Source organism: Amblyomma mixtum, chromosome 8 (genome assembly GCF_055824585.1).
Source record: "Amblyomma mixtum isolate Tamu chromosome 8, ASM5582458v1, whole genome shotgun sequence".
NCBI classification, from domain to species: domain Eukaryota; kingdom Metazoa; phylum Arthropoda; class Arachnida; order Ixodida; family Ixodidae; genus Amblyomma; species Amblyomma mixtum.
In genome coordinates, this window is record NC_143019.1 from 68,811,743 (window position 1) to 68,832,587 (window position 20,845).

A 20,845-nucleotide genomic window follows, 5' to 3' on the forward strand; every position below is an offset into this window, starting at 1 on the left:
GCCATCGGGAAATCCAACGCGTTCCAGTCGCAGGCCGTTGTCAGCCGTTGTGTTTTTGTAACCTCGTGGAAGCGCGCTGTTGCTGTGTTTGAGTAGTCGTGGAGCGGTAACGTACTGCTGGAATGAATACCATAAAAGAAGGCAGCTACGTTGTAGTCAGAGGATCAAGCAACGTTCGGCTCGTTCAAGTGGATAGCAAGAAGTGAGTTTCTTATGTCAGGGCATTCTTTGCACGTGAGAAGTTGTGTTCGACAGCTGCAGTGCCGGCGAGGAGACAACGTAGTGATTGCACGGGGTTGAATAACTTATTCAGCTCTTTTTATTCTTTTTTAAGCACATTGCGCTTCGTGCGATGATGAGAATTCTTGTTAGTAACCCGACAATATCTTGAGTATTTAGAAGCCGCAATCACTGGCATGAAGTTTCTTGATTTTACTTTGTGTCGTGTGCCTAGTTTCGGTTTTGTGTAACTGTTTCGTTCGTGTTATTTCAGGCCTGTATTCTTCGGCAAAAGGAAATTTGGCATTCAGACTGCGATCGGCGAGGCCTTCGGGTCGGTTTTCGAGATTGATAACCGTGATCTTCGCAAGATATCTGCCGAGGAGTACAGGAAGAGGTGCTCGGAGTGCGAGCTTCCTGGTGATGGTAATGACGCATATGGCATTTTGAAACATTGTTTGATTCGCATGTCCATCATGAAAATTGACGAGTGCATGCGTCAGCTCTAATCAAACATTGATTCAACGTTGAACAGCCTACCTTCTGTAGATTAGCAGCCTTACTGTGTACTCAAGGGACATTTAAAATTAATGCAGAAATACATGTGCTCTCTTGCAGAGGCACAAACCAGTGGTCAAGACAACAGAAACCTTGTTGATGACGGCAAGTCTCAGAAACTGACCAGAGAAGAGATTGAAACGTTTAAAGCTGATGGGACATCCGGTGAAGTAAGTTTGTTGTGTTATGAATGCTTTGAAAGTGCTGTAGCAGCTACATAAATGGCCATAAGGTTTCTGTAAACTACAGATAATTTGAATTATACCTGGGCCCACCAATATATATTCTCCCATTATTCTTACTGCTTTCGTTACACCAATATCCAGTATCTTGCGTGTCACATAATCGCGTGTAGCAGCTAGTGGCTTACAGGTGGCGATTAGCAGTGATCAGTAGGTGTGTTATATCAGTGCACGTTAAAGAACCCCAGGTGGTCAAAATTTCCGGAGCCCTCCACTACGGCGTCTCTCATAGCCTGAGTTGCTTTGGGACATTAAACCCCATAAACCAACCAACCAACCAATATTCTCTTGTAGGCGTCTGCTTGGACACTTAGCCAGACAGCCACCATCTAGAATACCAGTGGTTGTAGCGGAAGACACATTTCAGTGCATGAGTCTTGTGCACCTCGTGATGCATGCTGCCAGTGGCATCTTTCTTATTTGTTTGTACTTTTATTCTTTTAACAGCCAGCGCCACCTCTTGCAAAGGATTCCAAGTTGTTGGTGTGGCTGGTGGACCAGATTCGGCCGCAAACATTGAGTTATTGTTGCAAGGCGGTCGGGTGGGCGTACTCAAATTAAGGCCGTACGCATTCAAGCCTGTTTCACATCCTTCATATACTTCTCATGTCACTAGTTTAACTGCTTTTTTTCTTTTCATAGAGCCGATCCTCATCGCTGTTTCAGCGTATATTGGAACTGCGCAGCGAGCTTGCTACGAATCGTGCAGCTTTTTAGCCTGCAAGCTCTTAATTTATATTTGTTGCTGTTGCATGTCACAGTGCTGTGGGAACGTTCCACTGGCATATGCCGTACTCTGGAGATGCTCCAGACAACCCTCAGTCGGCTTTGCAGTGCATTGCAGGCAACACATACATTCAACTCGGCACGTGCGGTCACCTTATTAAAGGGACCATGAAAAGAATTAAAAGCCGCTTGTAAATGTTAGAAGTTATGCTCAGAAGCACTGACACCAAGTATGAGTCTTCGGAACTGAGCCGGCAATTTATTATGGCTTTTTAAAAATCGCGTTTTTTAAAATTCGCGGGCCGTTTGGTGTCTTCGTAGGGAGCGATTTTGAAACCAAAACTGGGAAAACAGACGTCACTAGTCCCATGACGTCGGTAGGCCACTACACGCTGTCATTCGCTCGAGCCGCGGCAGCTACGACGTCACGGGCACACTTCCGGTAGCGGTGCAAATCGTCTGCTCGAGGCGCCGCGCGACCCCCTCGGGCAAGCGCGGGCCAGGGCATTGCCTTCACGCATATGTTTTCAATTTACCTCTGCCGCCTCTTTCTGCCGTGAGTTCGGGAGCAAAGAAAGCGCCGAGACCGGAGAGACGCTGCCGACGCACGCTGCTCCTCGGGAGTGCGACAACCGGAAGTCGTAAACCGAACGTCAGTGAATGATGTATACATGGGCGGAGCCCAGTCCCAGAGCTGTTTTCTTTATTTTTTCTTGGTGCTCCGCGTGTATGAGTTGAGGGGGGAGAGGAGGAGCGTGATTTTTAATCGTCTATAACTTCGTTGTTATTCATGCTAGCTCGAAAATTCTTTCGCTGGGGTGACGAGTGATGGATTGCCTATCTTTACGTAATCTCAATTAATTTGTTTCATAGTCCCTTTAAGTGCACACATATCTGTGGAAGCGAAACGACTGAAACGTTTTCTTCCCATTCATGTCGCCCATGGATTGTACACAGACAGAGGACAAGATGAGACAAACTGAAGGCGCTGAATTCAGCTCCCTCAGTTTGTCTCGTCCCGTCCTCTGTCTGTGTTCGTAAGTGCTGGTTTTTAATACGATGGCGGGACCTATTAATGCTAGCGTGTCATACCCTTAAGGTAGAGCCCAAGGGCTCCCCAATTTTTTTGGATTGGCTATTGTTGAGTAAAAAACATGGATTCACTCGTAATGATATGACTGTTCATGGAAAAAACCTCCAACATGCACAAATGCCTTTCATAAGTGGGCTTACATCTCGCCTCGCACATGGGCCCTCTTGTGCCACCTCAGTAGCGGTTTGTTTTCCAGTAGCTTGAGCTCCTGTGAAAAAATGTTACAGGTTTTATCTTCGTAGACGATGAGTAATCAGTGTTTGTTAGTGTAGTGATAGGCAATAATTATTATGGGATGTCATGCATAGAACTGCCCAGTAACAGCTTTCCCAGCAGCCTGTGAAAGTAGCGAATCTTCCTCATGTGGCCAAAGCACCCTCTAACTAGTTCACTAAATGTAAGTGCATGCGTAGTGCTTTTGTGAACCAAACAAGCAGATTACTAGTACTGTGCACTACTGCGTGGACCTGCAAGTTTTTTGCTCCCATTTCCGCCCCTGGCAGAGCATCATCAAGACGCTGGTGGAGAACAGCACAACGTTCAAGGAGAAGACGGAGTACGCCCAGCGCAAGTACCTCAAGAAGAAACAGCAGAAGTACCTGCAGCATGTCACCCTCGAGCGGCCCACAACACGACTCCTGGTGGAGATGTACTACTCGCAGAACCCAATTAAGATTGGGTGAGCTCGGTGGTATTTCTGTGCACAGCTTTTTGGTCATACCAGTCGAGAAGCTTTCCACAGGGCCCATGTATTAATGTCCTGTGGTCGGATAGGGCCAAAACTCAGAGGCTAGCAGACACTTGTGATGCCTCTGGGTAGTTACATAGACTGTGTTCAAGCCACCAAGGTGGCTCAGTGGTTATGGCGCTCGACTGCTGACCCGAAAGATGCGGGTTCGATCCCGGCTGCACCAGTCGCATTTCGATGGAGGCGAAATGTTAGAGGCTTGTGTGCTATGCGATGTTAGTGCATGTTGAAGAACCCCTGGTGGTTTTAATTATCCGGAGTCTTCCACTACGACGTCCCTCATAGCCTGAGTTGTTTTGGGATGTTAAACCCTATAAACGAAGAAACAAACTGCGTTTGAGTTGCAAGCTCTGAGATGGTTGACAACCATGTTGGCGCCTGGCAACAAAATCTGTGAAACAGGTGTAACAAAAATGCATGGAGATAGCAGTCCAGGAAATAAATCAAGCAATGAGAAATAAATCAAGAAATGCATTTCAACGTTTATGAAGCTAATGATGACATACGGTGACGGTTTTATGTGCTGTTCCTGGCTGGCATTGCCACCTGCAAACTTCTGTAAAGTGTCCATGTGGACCAGCCATGTTTTGAAGTAGGGTTGTGCAGCTGGTGGGATCAGGAAGCTCCAATTTTTACATGCAAAGTTTAATGCGTGACTTTCTTATTAATTACTGTGAATATGGGTGCTTGGTTTTGATGGTTCAGGACTGGGGTCTCAAATACAGGACTCAAAAGTCACTGTCGTTCGGCTCATTGGCCCCAAAGATTTCAGCCTTTTTAACGGATGGGCCATGCATGTGTTCTCTTCACTTCTCTGCATGGCATCTCTTTATTGCTGTTCACTGTTTGACATTGTGCTCACAATGGTTACTCGCCATGTCTTACTTGCACCAGTGTCTAGATGAATTTCTGTATGAATCGGGCAATAATAATCTGAATATTTTCGCGCTATTTCAAATTATGTTTCATTGCATCTAAGGTGTCAAGAAGAATTGAAGTGATTACAAAGGGCATGAAGAGTTCGTTGCCCTTTCCCCTCTTTTTTTTTCTCCTGTTCTTTTTTTGGATACTGACCTGCGGAAGACAAAACCTTGCCAATGCGACCTGCGGCATGAAATGAGTTTGAGGCTCTTGGTTTAGGGGAAATGGTGCTGTACATTCTTTTTACATTACAGATGCCTTCCTGCTACTGACTCAACTGCACAGAGCTTGTCCTCCGCTAGTGCTCTTTGCACGTTATTCTGTCTGCTAGCACTGTTTATTCCTTTATACATTATTGAAAGCAAACATGCATGTCTTTTTCTTCTGCGCATTTTCTGTTGCCATGTGCTGATGAGGTGAACAGCATTGCGTGGTGGTGATGACAAGCGGGGAGAAAGACAGACAAAGACTTGGGCAGCTAGCTTTTTATTGACTGACCTTGCACCCTTTGATTCATGGAAAGTGACTCAGTAGCAGCTGTAACAACATGTGCAAAAGGCTTGAGAGTAAGTTGAGGACAGAACTGTGATCAGTGGGAAGGAAAATGATAGTAAAGAGAGAGAGAAACTTTAATGAATAAAGGAGAGCTCTGCCGGGTTATTAGCCTAGCATGCTACTCCAGAAAATGGTAGTAGGGGTAACATTAAAAGATCGGAAGCGGGCAGAGTGGGTGAGGGAACAAATGCGGGTTTATGACATCCTAGTTGAAATCAAGAGGAAGCAATGGGCTTGGGCAGGGCATGTAATGCGAAGGCAAGATAACCGCTGGTCCTTAAGGGTAACGGAGTGGATTCCAAGAGAAAGCAAACGTAGCAGGGGACGGCAGAAAGTGAGGTGGGCGGATGAGATTAAGACGTATGCGGGGATACGGTGGCCGCAACTGGCAAAGGACAGGGTTAATTGGAGAGACATGGGAGAGGCCTTTGCCTTGCAGTCGGGTGTAGGTAGGGTGGTGGTGATGAGCTTCTGAGATTACATGTCTACATTGTCAAGAACAGCCTGGAGCATCGTAGGATCCCCCCCCCCCCCGCAAGGTCATGATGATCTAGTCGTGCCTGGCAAGCATTCACAATGTGACTCGCCCCATGTAGCAAACAGAAGATGATAACGCCTTCGTCCAGCACTGGTAAATAGAGGAGAAAGAAGGGAAACTTAACAGAATGTCATGGCAGCAAAGGATGCGTAACAAACTGCCTGTAGGAATTTCAGAATGGCTTTGCAGGCATAAGGGAGGGGCTGTGTTGCATTCCACATTCAGTAAGACTTTGCCTCACATGTGGTGGGTGAGACATTCTTACCTTAATCTGCTGTGAGCAGCTTTCATGGAGAGGGTTTAGTTTAGATGGTCACATGTCAAGCCAGTTTTTATATATAAAGCCTGATAAATGTAAGTAGCGAAAAAAAAAAAAAGTCTCTGATGAAGGTTGGTTTGCGAAGGCTGGCTGCATGGTGTCATGCTTTCTGCTTGCTTTTTCTTCACTTTGTTTTTGCACAGCTGAGCAGCATGACAGTGCATAGCATTGTGGCGCAGCCCATTCTTCAGACTAGGTTACCGCAGTTGTTGAACGCATGTTGATGGCTGTACACACAATATTTGCAAGCATTTCAAGGATGTGTTGCATGCCGTGATACTCACCAGCGCAACACTCAATAGCTATTTCACTGATAAGCCGTGCTGCCTGACTACCACTTTTAACATTTTGTGGAAAAGCTGCGTTCCGCAGTGGAGCTTTGTCATATAAAATCAGGGAATCACAAACCCTGTGTCATTTTTTACTGCTCTTTTTATGCCTGTACATACAGGCTGCTTTGTAGCAATAAACTAGTTTGGATCTTTGTCTGAATCAACACAAAAGTTCGGGCCCGTTAGAATTACCAAACGATCGGATCAGTTGCCATAATTTGCCCTGCTTTCGCATGACCAAGGCCATCGAAAAGTGCCCTTGCTTAGAAAACTCATGCAAAAATGTTTTCTGTGAGGACTGCGTTTGTATTTGAGGTATGTGTGATGTTTTGTGTCAGCCTGACAAGCATGACATCCTATTGGTACGTGGTCTCTGCCTGCAGGAACATGCGCATCGACTCTCTGGCTCAAATGCTGACCTGTTGCAATGTGCGGTCGGGCGGCCGGTACATAGTGTTCGACTCGTGGGTGGGCCTGCTGACTGCTGCCGTGCTGGAGAGGCTAGGCCAGCATGGTAACGTGGTGCAGGTCTACGCTGGACAAGGACCAGACAGGTACGTGTCGTCCATGAGTGTGGCTCTCCACCGGGCGTTTTAATGGCATTTCTTGTTCGCCGTTGCAAAAGATAGAGCCTTTTAGTCACATGATCTCCTTTCATGGCTGTTGCTGTGGAGTGTTACAACAGGTGACTGGCTTGCTGTAACATGTCTCTTCTTGGGCTTTACCTACCTTACCTGCTAGCACTAGAGCCATTGCCTGTTGGTTCACACAGCTATACAGGGACTCCCAAGCATTGTGGAATGCCTCTAGGGCCTGTTTATTTGTGTGTGTGTGAATTTCCCAAGCCATTTAACAAGGGCAATTGTTGAAGCACACTACTATAAAAACACGGTGTTTTGCATTATATATTAATATACTATATGCTACACTACAGTAAAGCTTCGTTGATAGGTTTAAAAAAAAAATGCCAGAAGAAAACTTACCTGGGAAAACGCACGATTGAAAAGTGCACCTGCTGAATGAAGTACAAAGGCATGCATGGACACTTCATAAAAACATAGATTAGCATTTCTTGGTGCAAGGTCTGAACAGTTCCTTTTGTAATGCTCGTATAATTGAGTCCAGTCCACATTTGCATTGCCCTTAGCGTGGAAGAATCTTCATAACACATTTGGTCTCAGTGGCAGTGGTGAAAGTATGCGAGATCTCTTTCGCATTGCATTTGGATGCATTACCCACTTACACCAGTGCAGTGCAGGAAAGCCACTGCGGTGACTGTCCATCACAGTGTTCTTGCTCTTTGCCTTCCCCAGACCCAGCCCGCTCGTATGCATGCACGTTGTTGTAGTTCACAGATGCTTTGCCCCCTTGACCTTAGACACTGTGAAAAAGCTGCTGTGTTTCTCCGCTTCATGTCACATCCTCGTGAGGATGACCTGCTCATATGTTAGCCTACCATTCCTTTTTTGCCCCATTTATACAACATCGTTGATGTTTTAACATGGCAGGTGACATCACGTATGAAGCTATGACAAAGCGCCATGCTAACTGGTCAGAATGGAGTGACGTCGTGCATAATGTCATGAGAACACGGCACACTGACTGAGCAGAATGCCACTCACTGATTGGTCCAGATGGAGTGACGTCACTCGTGATGTCATGAGTTCCCCCGTCTCCTTCGCTGCATCTGTTGCGTTGGACAGGCTTTATATAGGCTTTATATACAGGCTTTATATACAGGCTTTATATGCCTGCCTATGCATGGATGGATAAGTGACCTTATGTGGCCATGCGTGATGCCTCCCCTTCACCCCATACCCTGTTTGGTTACTACTATCTCTGGCTACTCCAGTGACCTCAGTGGAAGGCACTCTGCCCTGATTTACTGAGCACTAGGACTGGCGTCGACATTTTGTAGCGGGGTACCTCAGCTGTCGCTGAAATTGCCATTAACACAAAGTGAAATGTTGGGTAATTTTTTTTTTAATGCCTCACCCCTTCTGATATCAATACTGAAGAGAAGCCGCCAAAGGGTGACTGCCTCTACGTTTGTTTTTTATGTCACGTGTTCCGAGGTTCGGCCCACTCGTATGTTTGCACATATGTGGTTAGTCACTTAAAGTAGTATATGACCAGAATTTGTAGAAATTTTTAGCTTGGCAGCCAGGAAGTTGTGTCATGCGGGAAAATATTAAGTGGAAGAAAAATATAACTCCATGGGGACATTTTATTTGCTTGTGATTTTGAGTGCATGAATCGGGAACATATCAGCGGGGTTGTGCTGTATTTATTGCGCTTTATACGGAACAATGTACTTCTCTGTAAAACAATACATTGACGGTCACAACAGGTGTATGTGCAAGCGTGCCTTCCACTTGGCTCAAAGACAGGGAAGTTGAGCTCGTTGAACAGCATTTTGCTGGCGTAAGTTGACACTTGGCAAAGAAACAAATACAGTGATAAAGACAAGGAACTCATGTGTTGCAACATTTCACTCTAAAGTTTTCTTCATTACTACGCTTGCCAGCTGTACTCAAATGTTTGTGTCTTGTGGTTGCTGTGTTAAAATTTTCTGTGTTGAACGTTGCACTCGATATTCAACTCACACCTTTCAATTCTTCACCTTAAGTTCCTCGAAAGATCCCACTTTGGGGAAATTGCATAAGGGCTGGGATTAAGGAAACAACAGGGTGAGGGTTGTCACTTGAATTTAATCGGAAAACTTATCTAGGCTTGTAGATTTGCACAAAAATTACTTTACAGACAACACGTTTACTTTGCAGGCAATAAATAGGGTGTTTATTGATTTTTCATGAAGGTGCAGTGGTAAACTGTTGTGTCAGATTTGGACTAATGGAAGAAAACACAAAGAAAGTCTGTGCGATATTTTTGGTTCTCTTCGAACATTTTCTCTCCTTCATATTTCATTATTTCATTCTTTTTTTTTTCGCCCTTATTTTTTGCTGGACGGAGAGTCAGTGAAACGCCTTTGTGACCAGCGTGGCTTAATTACGGAACCAGGCTAAATAAATTGAAGTTCACAGCCGCTGATCCGGCATTCTGTTAAGCACACAGACATTAATATGCCATATTTACTCGCATATTAGGTGCAGTTCCTCCTCCCGGATGTTTACTAAAATTTAGAGGCTGCATTCATTGCACAGTGTTTATAAAGTTTGTACTAATATGTGCCGTATTTACTCGCACATTAAGTGCAGTTCCCCAGAAATTTGCTAAAATTTAAGGGCTGCATTCATTACACAGTGTTTATAAAATTTGTGCTAATACCGTATTTACTCGCATAATAGGCGCACCCCTAGTTAGGGCGTGAAAAATCAGATTTTTTTTATTTCCGCGCATAATAGGCGCACCTCGAACTTGGCACTGTGATAAGTGTATTTACACGATTGCAAGCCGACGTCTCACCGCCCCCCGCCTCCCAATCTTTATTTTTACAAAGTTTTTGCTGAACTGACTATTAGTCCTCACTAGTGCTGCTGCCGTCGCAGCTGCTGCGGACCCGCAGCACGTACAACGATATCGCGTAGAACAGCCGCACACAGTTTTCAGGGATGCTTGCTTTAACCCCTTCACCGTTTTTTTATATCAACGAATTTCTTAACAAAACTGCTTATTTTTTTTATTCCTGATTTCGATTTTTATTGCAATAAAAAGTATGCATTCCATCTTCGAAAAATATTTGGAGCAAACACAAAATCAAATTAACATATTGAAGTTTATTATCCCTCACAATACAGAAAACCAACTTCCGGCTAGTAATGAGCGATAAAAATTAAAGAATGACCATCATCAGGCTAGCTTACAGTGAACGTCTTACCAGGAACTGCCAGAAAAGGAAACTGAGGGGGTCGCGTTGGGATGCTACTGGCGTTCATCTTCATCTACTGACGGGCGCCCGCAAAGTTCGCTTCTGAGCTGTCCTCTTCTTCATCGGAAAAACTGCTCAGCATAACGTCATCACTGTGGTCCTCGCTCCCTGAAACAATGTACACTTCGGTGTCTAAGTCACCATCGTCTGAAGAAGATGACGACGAAGAAAAGCGTCTTTTCCGCGAAGACAGGCCAGGAATACACGCGTCGCCTCCGCCGGGTGCCATTTTAAAAACCCAGGTTGTCATACGAAAAAACACGTTTATGCGGTAGAAGAAAACGAAATAAACAGGTCAGTGCTGCCATCTGTCGACCAAAATGCCATCTAAGCCACACGCGAGCGCTGATTGTCCGAAACGCTGAAGGGAAGAACCTGTTCAGCGAGGACGAGCTACAGTCGTCCAAAACAGTTTGGGGACAGCTTGGCAGGGACGAGCGCAGCTCGTCCAAAACGGTTAAGGGGTTAAACGTCTGTTTGGAAAGCTTCATCTCCAGCCGGAAATGTTCCCGACTTAGGCCCGCGAAAACCTCGGCGCTTGGAGTCGCGTACGAAAATTTAGGGACGCCGCAGTCGCAACTGCCGTACTTCTCGGCCACCTCAAATTTCCGGCCTGCCGCACGCTTGCCGTGTTCGAGAGCAAACTCCCAGCCGTGTAGCTATTAAAGTGCTTGCCCGTCGAGCTAAAACAGCAACGCTCGGCGGCAAAGCCACAAACCACGATGAACTAACGCGCTACCGCAGATCCAGGCACTTGACAGCAACAAAAAAACTGGAGCTGGTGATGCTGATGGCGATATGTATAGCGAAAGCTCACGGCGGAGGAAAACGTTGATGATGATGATGAGCTTGGCCTCGGGCGCCCTCCGTGGCGGCGTCTAGAAGCTCCTGTGCGCGTGTGTGGCCTCCGTTGCGCGCAGCCGGAGCTGATCGCGGAGGCCTCGGCGCGTGCATTTCGAAGGCTATTCCCGCGTGGGTCGTGGAAAGTTTCGGTGCGGCCCTTACACGGATGTTTTTTTTTAATATTTTCTTCGGGAAAACGGGGTGCGGCCCGTACACAAATGCGTTTATGCGGTATTTTCAATTTCGCAAGTCGAAAAATTTCCTGAAATTTTACCCCGCGTAATAGGCGCACCCCGAACTTTGAGCCGGATTTTCTGGAAAAAAAGTGCGCCTATTATGCGAGTAAATACGGTATATGCCGTATTTACTCGCATATTAGGTGCAGTTCCTGTCCCCAAAAATTTGCAAAAATTTAGGGGCTGCATGCATTGCACAGTGTTTACAAAATTTTTGCTAATATATGCCGTATTTACTCACATATTAGGTGCAGTTCCTCTCCCCAAACATTCACTAAAATTTATGGGCTGCATTCATTGCACAGTGTTTACAAAATTTTTGCTAATATATGCCGTATTTACTCACATATTAGGTGCAGTTCCTCTCCCCAAACATTCACTAAAATTTATGGGCTGCATTCATTGCACAGTGTTCATAAAATTTATGCTTTAGCGACAAAAAAAAAACTGGATGGATTCATGATGGCGGTAAATTACAGTTGAACCTCGATATAATGAGTTTGAAGGGGCTGGCTTGAAGCTTCAAGTTGAAGCTTTGTTGCATGTGTTGACCAATCTGTCAAGGGAAATCATCATTCCTTTGCTTCCGCCTTTACTAAACGAGTATGAATTGAATGACTTTGATTTATTCTCATGCACGTATAAGGAGCTTCGTGCTCTGCACGAACACATTGTAGCATAACTAATATTTTGAGCATTGCTACCTACCTGTGAACTCCATGAGTGCTGTGACATATCCATGACTACATGCAATTTTTTTTTTATTTCATTTGTGATACTTGAATGTTTTCCTGGTGAGCGTATATGTCTGCATTTCTTTCCTTTTTTTCATCTTTTGCTCTGGTTGCAATATTATTTAAATATGATTGTTCTCACTTGATGTTACCAATGATGACTGACATTATTGTATTGTAATGCTGTACTGTACACGAGTTATCTTTCTTTTTACATGTCTGTGTGCTGGTAACGGATGCTGCCGCTGTGCCAAACTGGATGCTGCGGGCCAGTCAAGCTGTCAATGGGCAGCTTTTTCTTGCAGCTCCCCTCCATCTGGAAATTTCTAGGTGGCAAAATAAACTGATTTGATTTGATTTGATATCCATTATTTCGTTATAAACAGTTTTGTTATAATGAGGTTCGACTGTATTAGTAGCCCCGAATTGGTGAGTGATATCGTACGTTGATTTGTGCTGAGCTGCACTTCGTACTGCACTTCGTAGATTTTGCTTGGAACTGGTGTGTGATATTGTACGTTGATTTGTACTGAGCTGCACATCGCAGATTTTGCTTGCGTCTAAAAACTTGCCTCGGTTCCTGCTCTGCAGCTCGTACAGGCAGGCTGTGCATGCGCTCAACCTGGAGGAGGACTTCCTTCGGTCGACCTTGCTGGAGCTGCCTTACACCAGGGCCACCTCACTGCTCAGCGACCCTGACAGCTTAGCCTCGGAACGGGAACCACCGCAGTGTGAAAATCGAACTTCTGAGGTTGAGATGGCAGATGCGTCAGAGGAGGGGCATTCAGTTTCAGACAACGGTGACGCAGTGATAGCAAAGCACTCGGGGTCGGGCGATGCTCCAACTGTGGCAAAGGATTTGAAGGTTAGTGAAGGGGCGATCTTTGTGGAGCTACCGGGTTGCCTTTTTACATATATAAAGTATACTGACACATGCTTAAAAACATAAGGGTTTACTTATGTTTCAGATGGGAACAAGTCTTTTAAGAAGACTGGTCCCCAGTCTAAACGTCACTACACCCTTGTTATGTTTTTAACCCTTAATCTGCCACTCCCGAGATAACTCGGGCTACCACATATGCACACCCCCTGCCTCTCCCGAGTTAACTCGTTTTGGCTTTTTAACTCACCCCCTGCCGCTCCCAATAATACTCGTGTAAAAGAAAACTATGGAAACATGTTCTGCCATCTATGGAGAGACTCCGTAAATTCATAGATTTTGTAGGGTAAATTTTAAACAACAGATGGCGCCCATGTTTCCACATCCGAGTCACTTCGTTTTGGTCTGCGCACAGCAGCCATGAGGCTATGTGCCACACTCGTCCGCGCTTTGACAGACGAAGAAATTCAGAACTGCTTGTGAATTCGGAGTCCAATGATAATGAGAACGAGGAAGGAGCCCACCTAAGTGCCTTGTCGAGTGATGACAGCGATGAAGTCCCCCTGCGACCGAAAAATCCGCGTAAGAAGAGGAAACCCGACAGGCCAGATTGGTGCTGGAAGATTTGATTCATTACAACTAATATCTATAAGATTATCCTGAATAAACATGTCTACATGTCCTGCAGAGCATTTTAGTGCGTTATTAGCAAAAAATTTCCAGGAAACTAACGTAAAAAAAAAACGGCAAGGTGTGTGCAGATGTGAGTAAAAAAACCTGGCAGTGAAAGGGTTAAGCATGTGTGAGTCTGCTCTATAAGTATATAACTTCTGGTTCATAGTGCCCTGGAAGAGTTATATATATCAGATAAAGTAACCAGAAATTGAAAAACGTAACAGGATTTCATTCACGACGTTTCAGCTGGAGGACCAGCCTTTTTCGAGTGTACTACAGTATTCGAAATGCAGCTTTTAAAGCACATGCGCGGTACAGAAATAATATATATATATATATTTGCAATTGTAGGGGCAGAGAATTCAGTGCATGTGAGGCATAAGGCTGTCGTTCTGTAAACTGAGGTGGCTGGTGTTTGTCCAGCTAGGCTGTAATGAGCATTGTGTTAGCTTGCCACGTTTCAGAGTTCAAATTATTGCTGCTTCGAGTTTTCAGTCAGTTCAGCATCATCTGGCCACCTTCTTATCACCATGGTTTGCTTGATTTGCAGTGCGACTGCCTTGATCTGGTAGCAACCACTGGTTTGAACCCTGAACCATGTTAGCAGCTATTCCTTATTTTTATTTTCCCCCAGTTGCAAACATTTGACAGAGCTGGGCTTGGGAGGATGTTATTCGCAATTGCTGCCTCGTTGCATGCCAATGTCTTCCGCCGAGTGAGCCGTTTCCACTTAACGCACATTTATGAGCCATTTGTGCTGCAGCTTGAGTAGCAGTGTCTGCCTGTATTGCGAACCCTCCCGCAGGGGTTGAATAGGCAGGCCTCATATTAAACTGTTTGTCTACCGCATTCATCTAGGATGCAGAACGCGCTGCAAGGAAACAGAGGAGGCTCCAGGAGCAGCAGAGGGCATTGGATCTGCTCAAGACCAAGTCGCTGGATGGGTGAGACTGTGTTTTTGTGCCCATGCTTGTCACTGCTGTCAGCAATGCCTCGGTTTGCTCGCAGCACAGCAGTGTTCAAAGGACTTTATGGAATTAAGCTACGTGGAAGAGGTGAAGTTACTGGGTAGAGTATTGTGTCGGTCTTGTCAGTACATAATTAATTTTAGCATTCCTTGTTGTTTTGTCACCAGTCAAGCCTGCCTCTTGGGCGTAGCGTGTGATATCTGTCAGGTGCAAAATGTGACAACACAAAAAGCATCTGCTGTGGTGGAACGGTGTCATATATTGATACTACAGTAAAACTTTTTTAATTCGATCCTCATTATTTCGGAAATACATGATGATGATAATGGATTTTTATGGCACAAGGACAGCTTTGGCAGAAAGAACGCCATGGCGCAAGGTACTTTTCTTTACGCAAGGTGGTGTCAGAGTACCCATTTCCCAAGTATTCCATCTCTGAAGGAGCCAGACACTAGGCCAGGGGAAAGCTTGTACCCTTTTTATCGCCTGTGGGTGCGTAGCGGCTCTGGAGATAAAGCCCCACACCTCCCGTATGCAAGGCAGATGTCCCAACCAGTAGGCCATCACATAAGTCAGTTCAGAAATACAGATAATTTGGACTGCAGGCCAAATTATCGGCTCGCCTTTACCCAAAATCTGTATTAAAAATTCCGCATCAGCTTCCCTGAAACATCTGGTATATTGTAATGGCCACGAAGGCGTTGAAATGCTATGTCAGAAAGTGAGCGACGTGGGACTAAATAATACACCGTGTACACCGACGGCTCGCCACTGAGCCGTCGGTGTACACGGGCAGGTGGTCTCGGAGTTCCTAGTAGATGGCGCCTCCGGCCAGCTGCTGTAGAGTTCCTGTATATGCTCCAACTCTAGCTGCTGCACTGCACAGAGCTGCTGCTTTCCCGCGTTGCCGACGATGTCTCGCTGCACCTCCGATGCAGCAGGCCAGGGCGAACAGAGGCCATATAGGGGCGTGGTGTTCCCATGCGCGAACATAGGTATTTGCGCAAGCGCTGAAGTAGCGGTCCGCCGTTCGGTGCACGGTGTAACCTGTCGATGAGTTGCAGCACACGCCGCTTGGCCTGAAGTTGTAGTGGCCACGCGCGCGCCAGCGCCCATGAAAATCTGTGGTGCCAGACACTCGTTAATTCGGATGCTGGTAGGCCCACTGGTTAATTCAGATGAGTTCTAGATGGGAGGTCGTGTCGAGGTATGACCAGCATAGCAATTAGAGATCGTCCAATTGCTAGCTTTCCTTGAGCCTGAGTTGCATGGTTCAGTGTTGCCTGTGCGTCCCTGACATGCGTGCAGTGGCAGGTGTGATGACGTTTGGAGGGCCTCATCAACAAAAAAGTGTGTGGATGCATAGTTTCTGTTTCCTTTTTTGAATTTCACTCCAGAGCTCAGCAGTGACAGCCTGGCCATGTATCTGCCAGCCTGTTTGGTGAAGTTTAGCACAGTTTCAGATGCTGACTGCCGTGTCACCCGTCATTTCATTTTCCCACCAGAAAGTGTCTTGCTGTTCCTGAGCTTGTGCATGCTTCCGCCTCTGTGGTTCGTCTGTATTTCCTGCATACCGAAACTGCACGATCGTCATGTGCTGTTAGCACTTTGTGCAGTGGAACCTTTTCACGTGAGACGATGAGACTAGTAAGGAGGCTCCATTGCTACCGTGTTGCACCTGAAAAAGGCCAAGGCTGCCTTTGCCATTTTATCATGTTCGCTGCGTTGTGGGTCACGAGTGGGTCATGTTGTGTATTCGTGGTATGTGGCACAAATACTGAGGGGTGCTATGAAGCTGTGGGACAGCTCAGATTTTTCAGAGGGACTACTGAAAACACACGTGATAGGTTGCTATTGCCATCTGTTGTCACTTCCAAGAAGTTGACTTCGGTGGAGGCTCACTGGTCGATCACGCCGCACCCAGGAAAATCTCAGGGGGGGCCCTCTGGTGGGCCACAATGCATAGGGATTAGGTCCCCAAAAATCGCTGTTGCAGTGAACGTGTTAAAGCAGTTATGCTTTGACATTCCTGACAATGTGCACATAATAAAGCATCTGACACAACTGCGAAAAATGGCCATTGCCGGGCAGTTTTCATCCTAGAAGCAAATGACCAACACCTACATTTTCACCAAATAAATTTACTGTGATGCGAACTGTCTTTAATTTTTGGTAGTTTTTTGGCATGTAACCCCCCCCCCCCCCCCCCCCCCCCACTTTCAGTCGCTCGAGGGCAATAAGTGGCAACAATGGCTGTACTATGCTTAATGTAGTGATCTAATCCATATGATGCATGCATAAATCACCCCATTTGGAAGGTACTTTATCTGACCTGACTGATTCACACTTCTGAATTCTGTGAGCGGACCAGTGTTTTTATTTTAATCGTGTCTTCTATGTCTGCATCTTTCTGAACATATGCACTGAAGTATCCAAGTGCGTGAATAGTGTTTCATACTCAGTACTCGTTGCAGTAACGAGAGTATGACTGCATTATTATTCCCAGCAGCAGATGTTGATGAGAGTGTGTTGAAGATATCCCAGCTGAAACTGGGAAGAAATTGGGCTTGGGTAGGCAGGAAATATGGCGTACAAATAACTGCTTATTTGTTTGAGTTGCAGAATGGGTACCAAGAAAAGGGAAATGTAGTGGAGGGTGGCAGGGTATCAATTCAATTTATTTTGCATTTGTTTCAATACAGAAATAAATGCAAGAATAAGAACAAAAAGCTGCTTCACGAGCAGCTTGACGACGTTTCTTACCCCATTTTTTTTTGGCAACGGATTTCTGAAGTGTACAATAAAACACAGCTGCGATTGAAACTGTTTCAAAATGAGCGTGTATACAGTAAACATAGTAATTATATAATAGAAAATGCCAGGCATTGAGGAGCAGTAGTGATAAAGACTGAACGAAACTAACAGACAGGCATTCAGTAAGCATTCAATAAGGGAGTATTGAGCTGTATAAATGTGCTGGGATGTGTGTGGTTGACACAAGACATATCCTGTGAGATCCTTGGTAGAAGTTCACTTTGCTGGTGACGACACAGGTGATGGTTATAGTACAGATGATGATGATGGTGACTATGACATATAAAGGTGTGATGCATTCGATGTACTCACATGTTTTTCATGGGCTTCTTGTTTGATGTTGCTATGTACCTGGGACTACCTGCACTGCAGCAGTGCTGACATAAGCAAAACGTCTTGAAACGTCTTGCACATTTGCAGGCTCCTGGTTGCGAGCAAGCACCACCCGACGGCCATCGTCCTCTCACTGCTCGAGTTCTTAGCGCCCTCCCGGCCGTTCGCCATCTTCTGCACCTACCAGGAGCCGCTGGTTGACTGCTACACTCAGCTGAAGAACGCCAACAACGCTGTCTTCCTCAAGCTGTCCGAGAGCTGGCTTCGCTGTCACCAGGTGAGCGTGCTGGAGTGTTCTGTTGTAGTGTTTTCTTTGCGACAACCTCGCCGTGAACTTTGCAAGCCTTCTCGAGCTTTTCCTAGAGCTTTTTGCCATTCTGCAGTGTGGCATGGTGAAATGACATTGAGCTTTCCTTTAACTATGGCAGTTAATTTCTGGTGCAATTAATTCTTGCACCTTTCTTGTGTACAGTAAAACTTTGTTGGTATGTTCCCGCATGACACAATTTCCCGGCTACTACATTCCATATTTGGACAAACTGTGGCTGTATAATACGTGTAGGGACCATCTGCTCTTGTGCATCTCTTTCACCCTTTCTTCTTTCACTCCCTCCTTTATCCCTTCCCTTATGGCATGGTTAACGTGTCCACTGAGATGGGAGACAGTTACTGCAAACTTCCTTTCCTTTCCTCGCCTGCCTTGGTGGCTTCTCTGCAGTGCCTTGGTGCTAAGGGGTGAAGCATTAAAAAAAAAAATGTGCATTTGCCTATGAGTGGGACGACATGGCATGAAGAGGAGAAACGCAGCGGCTTTTTCCGAGTGCTTAGAGCAAGAGGGCAAAGCATCTAAGAGCTACAAGGACGTGTTTATGTTCGAGCAAGCTGAATATGTTGAACGCAGTACGAGAACGCGATAGACCGCTAAACCGCCGCCGTGGTGACTGCTGCGCAGTGCATCGATGTAAGGGGCAGAGCATCCGTTGACAAGGAAGAGACTCCGCTAATTTTGTTATTGCTGTAAAGGGACTCGATGTGTTGTGAAATTCCTTCCCCGCTTTAAGGGCAGCAGAAATGGAGACTGAATTCGGTGAGCATTGTTCAGACCTGTTCAGACCTTTAGCCAAGGAATGCTAACCTAGATTTTACAAAGTGAAAATGACAATAAATGCCTTTGTACCTCATTTAACAGTCATATTTTTCAAAATTGGCCAGTTTGGATCGTACGCTTTCGCGGATAATACATTTTTTTTGCATTGCTTAAAAATTGTGTCAACGAGGTTTTACTGCATTAGACTTTTTATTAGGCTACTATGCTGCATAGCTTGTGCTGAAAATTTCAGACAGTCTGGTCCTGTGTGGCTGGGAACTTTAGCTTACAGTTCATCCATTGATTAGTACTTTTGTCTCGGTTATTTCGCAAGTAATATGTGGTTTTACATGAGTTTTGTAGGAGTTATGCGTATGACTTTGTACGAGTTGTTCTGTGTGTTTGCGTTAGGTTTCTATGAGACGACGATGTTTGTCAGTGTGTTATGCATAAGGGCCCTAGCTTTCTGTTATATCATGAAAAATCTGATTTTGTTATTGTAAGCGGAACAGGAAACAGATTCTCTTTAAACTTTTTTTTTTTATGATACTATGGTATTTTATTTGTGGACATCAGTAAGAATGATAAGATGATGGGTCTATGTGATTAATAGTCATCTGAATTCACTTGAAAGGTAAAATCTGGCAACGTACAAAGTTCTGCGATGCTTTGGCACACTTGGCCCCCATCTGCTTGCAGGCTTGCATATCGAGCGCTATGGCTCTGACAGCAACGTGCTTCACTTACAACCATTATGAAGAGAAAGCCGGCCCGGCGGCTCAGTGGTTATGGCGCTCGACTGCTGACCCGAAGGGCGCGGGTTCGATCCTGGCTGTGACGGTTGAATTTCGATGGAGGCGAAATGCTAGAGGCCCGTGTGCTGTGCGATTTCAGTGCACGTTACAGAACCCCAGGTGGTCGAAATTTCCAGAGCCCTCCACTACGGCGTCCCTCATAGCCTGAGTCACTTTGGGACATTAAACCCCAATAAACCAAACTGAACCATTATGAAGATAAGTCAGTGCCGTAGTTGTCTACGACAGTTATGCACTGCCTAACGTTTTCTTTTAAAAACTGCGGCAGTTTGTTGGCACATCTCCATTACTTCCACAGAGGTAACTGGTCCTTGCAAACCTGCTGCAGGTACTACCAGACCGGACCCACCCGTCCATCAACATGAGTGGCGGCGGTGGTTACGTGCTCACGGGAATCAAGGTTGCAGATGTGGCGTGACAATGGTGAATGGCCGCTGCATGCCATGGCGTGACTAGCCCTCATTCTCTTAGGCACCAACTCGGTGTTACAAGGACTTCGTGCGAGACGGTGGCCGAGTCTGATGCTGAGTGCTGATGTGTCACTTGAACTAAGAGACATCCACTTCAAGAACGTCATCTTTATCCATGTACAAGTTAAGCTTAAAATGCTTTGCATGTCACCTGGAGTATGGAGGTGAAGGCTCTGACAAGCCTGAACAAGCAAGATGCCGCCACATGTGTTAAGACCAAACGATTGTTTCCTCTTTGGAAAGACTGTTGACTTGAACTGTTGACTTCGAGGAGGCAGGTCTGCTGTCTCTAATTTAAATTTCTCATTCGCAATAAACACACCATCATCGGTTGAGCCATGCTGTTCATGTGAAACACAATCCTCATTCACACTAGCGAACCTTTAAATGTCTACTAGTAAGTGGCGCCACCTACGTACTTCTTGAAACAACTGTGAACATTGTATAGCCTCGTGCCTCGTTGAGATGGACACTTTGGTTCCAGAGCATTAGTGTCCATAAAGCAAGGCGTCCATAATAACGAATCATGAAAAAAAAGTAAACAAAAAGGAACTATTCAGAGAAAAACAAAAAGAAGCACTTTATGATTAAGGACTGCTTCTCTGCATAGTGGTGGGCAGTCAAGTGGAATTCAGGCAACCTTGAAAGCTCCAGGTGGATTATTTGGATCACCTTTGTCTTTAAAACCATGCAGTGCTGATTGAAGCACGTTTGAATCTCCTAGTAGTCTGTGAGATACGTGACGGCGGCTCGGCTTGATGTGATGAAGTATATCCTACCACGATTTTTCGTATCCCATCAACTGTGTACTCACTCGGCTGACAGCTGCGAAATGTGATTTTCGACGCAT

The 20,845-nt window shown here is 45.6% G+C and overlaps 1 protein-coding gene across 2 annotated transcripts; it reads left to right on the forward strand.

Moving 5' to 3' along the window:
- The first annotated feature begins 21 nt into the window (after positions 1-21).
- Positions 22-20,330, forward strand: Trmt6 (tRNA methyltransferase 6 non-catalytic subunit). 2 transcript variants are annotated; one of them, XM_089558433.1, is made up of 9 exons: positions 22-202; positions 494-645; positions 838-947; positions 3,342-3,517; positions 6,635-6,805; positions 12,545-12,818; positions 14,367-14,452; positions 17,711-17,900; positions 19,854-20,330. In XM_089558433.1, exons 1-9 carry the CDS (start codon positions 123-125, stop codon positions 19,941-19,943), a joined length of 1,329 nt encoding a protein of 442 aa, XP_089414559.1. In that variant the 5' UTR covers positions 22-122; the 3' UTR covers positions 19,944-20,330. The 2 variants fall into 2 exon arrangements, 1 of the variants encoding a protein (XP_089414559.1); XR_016285266.1 differs by lacking the exon at positions 14,367-14,452.
- Positions 20,331-20,845: the final 515 nt, after the last annotated feature.

Bases quoted from the DNA above. Each gene is read 5' to 3' on its own strand.
- Trmt6 (XM_089558433.1), top strand. From the start codon at position 123: ATGAATACCATAAAAGAAGGCAGCTACGTTGTAGTCAGAGGATCAAGC. The intron at 948-3,341 runs GTAAGTTTGTTG...CGCCCCTGGCAG, and splicing joins CTGATGGGACATCCGGTGAA to AGCATCATCAAGACGCTGGT. The intron at 6,806-12,544 runs GTACGTGTCGTC...CCTGCTCTGCAG, and splicing joins GCTGGACAAGGACCAGACAG to CTCGTACAGGCAGGCTGTGC.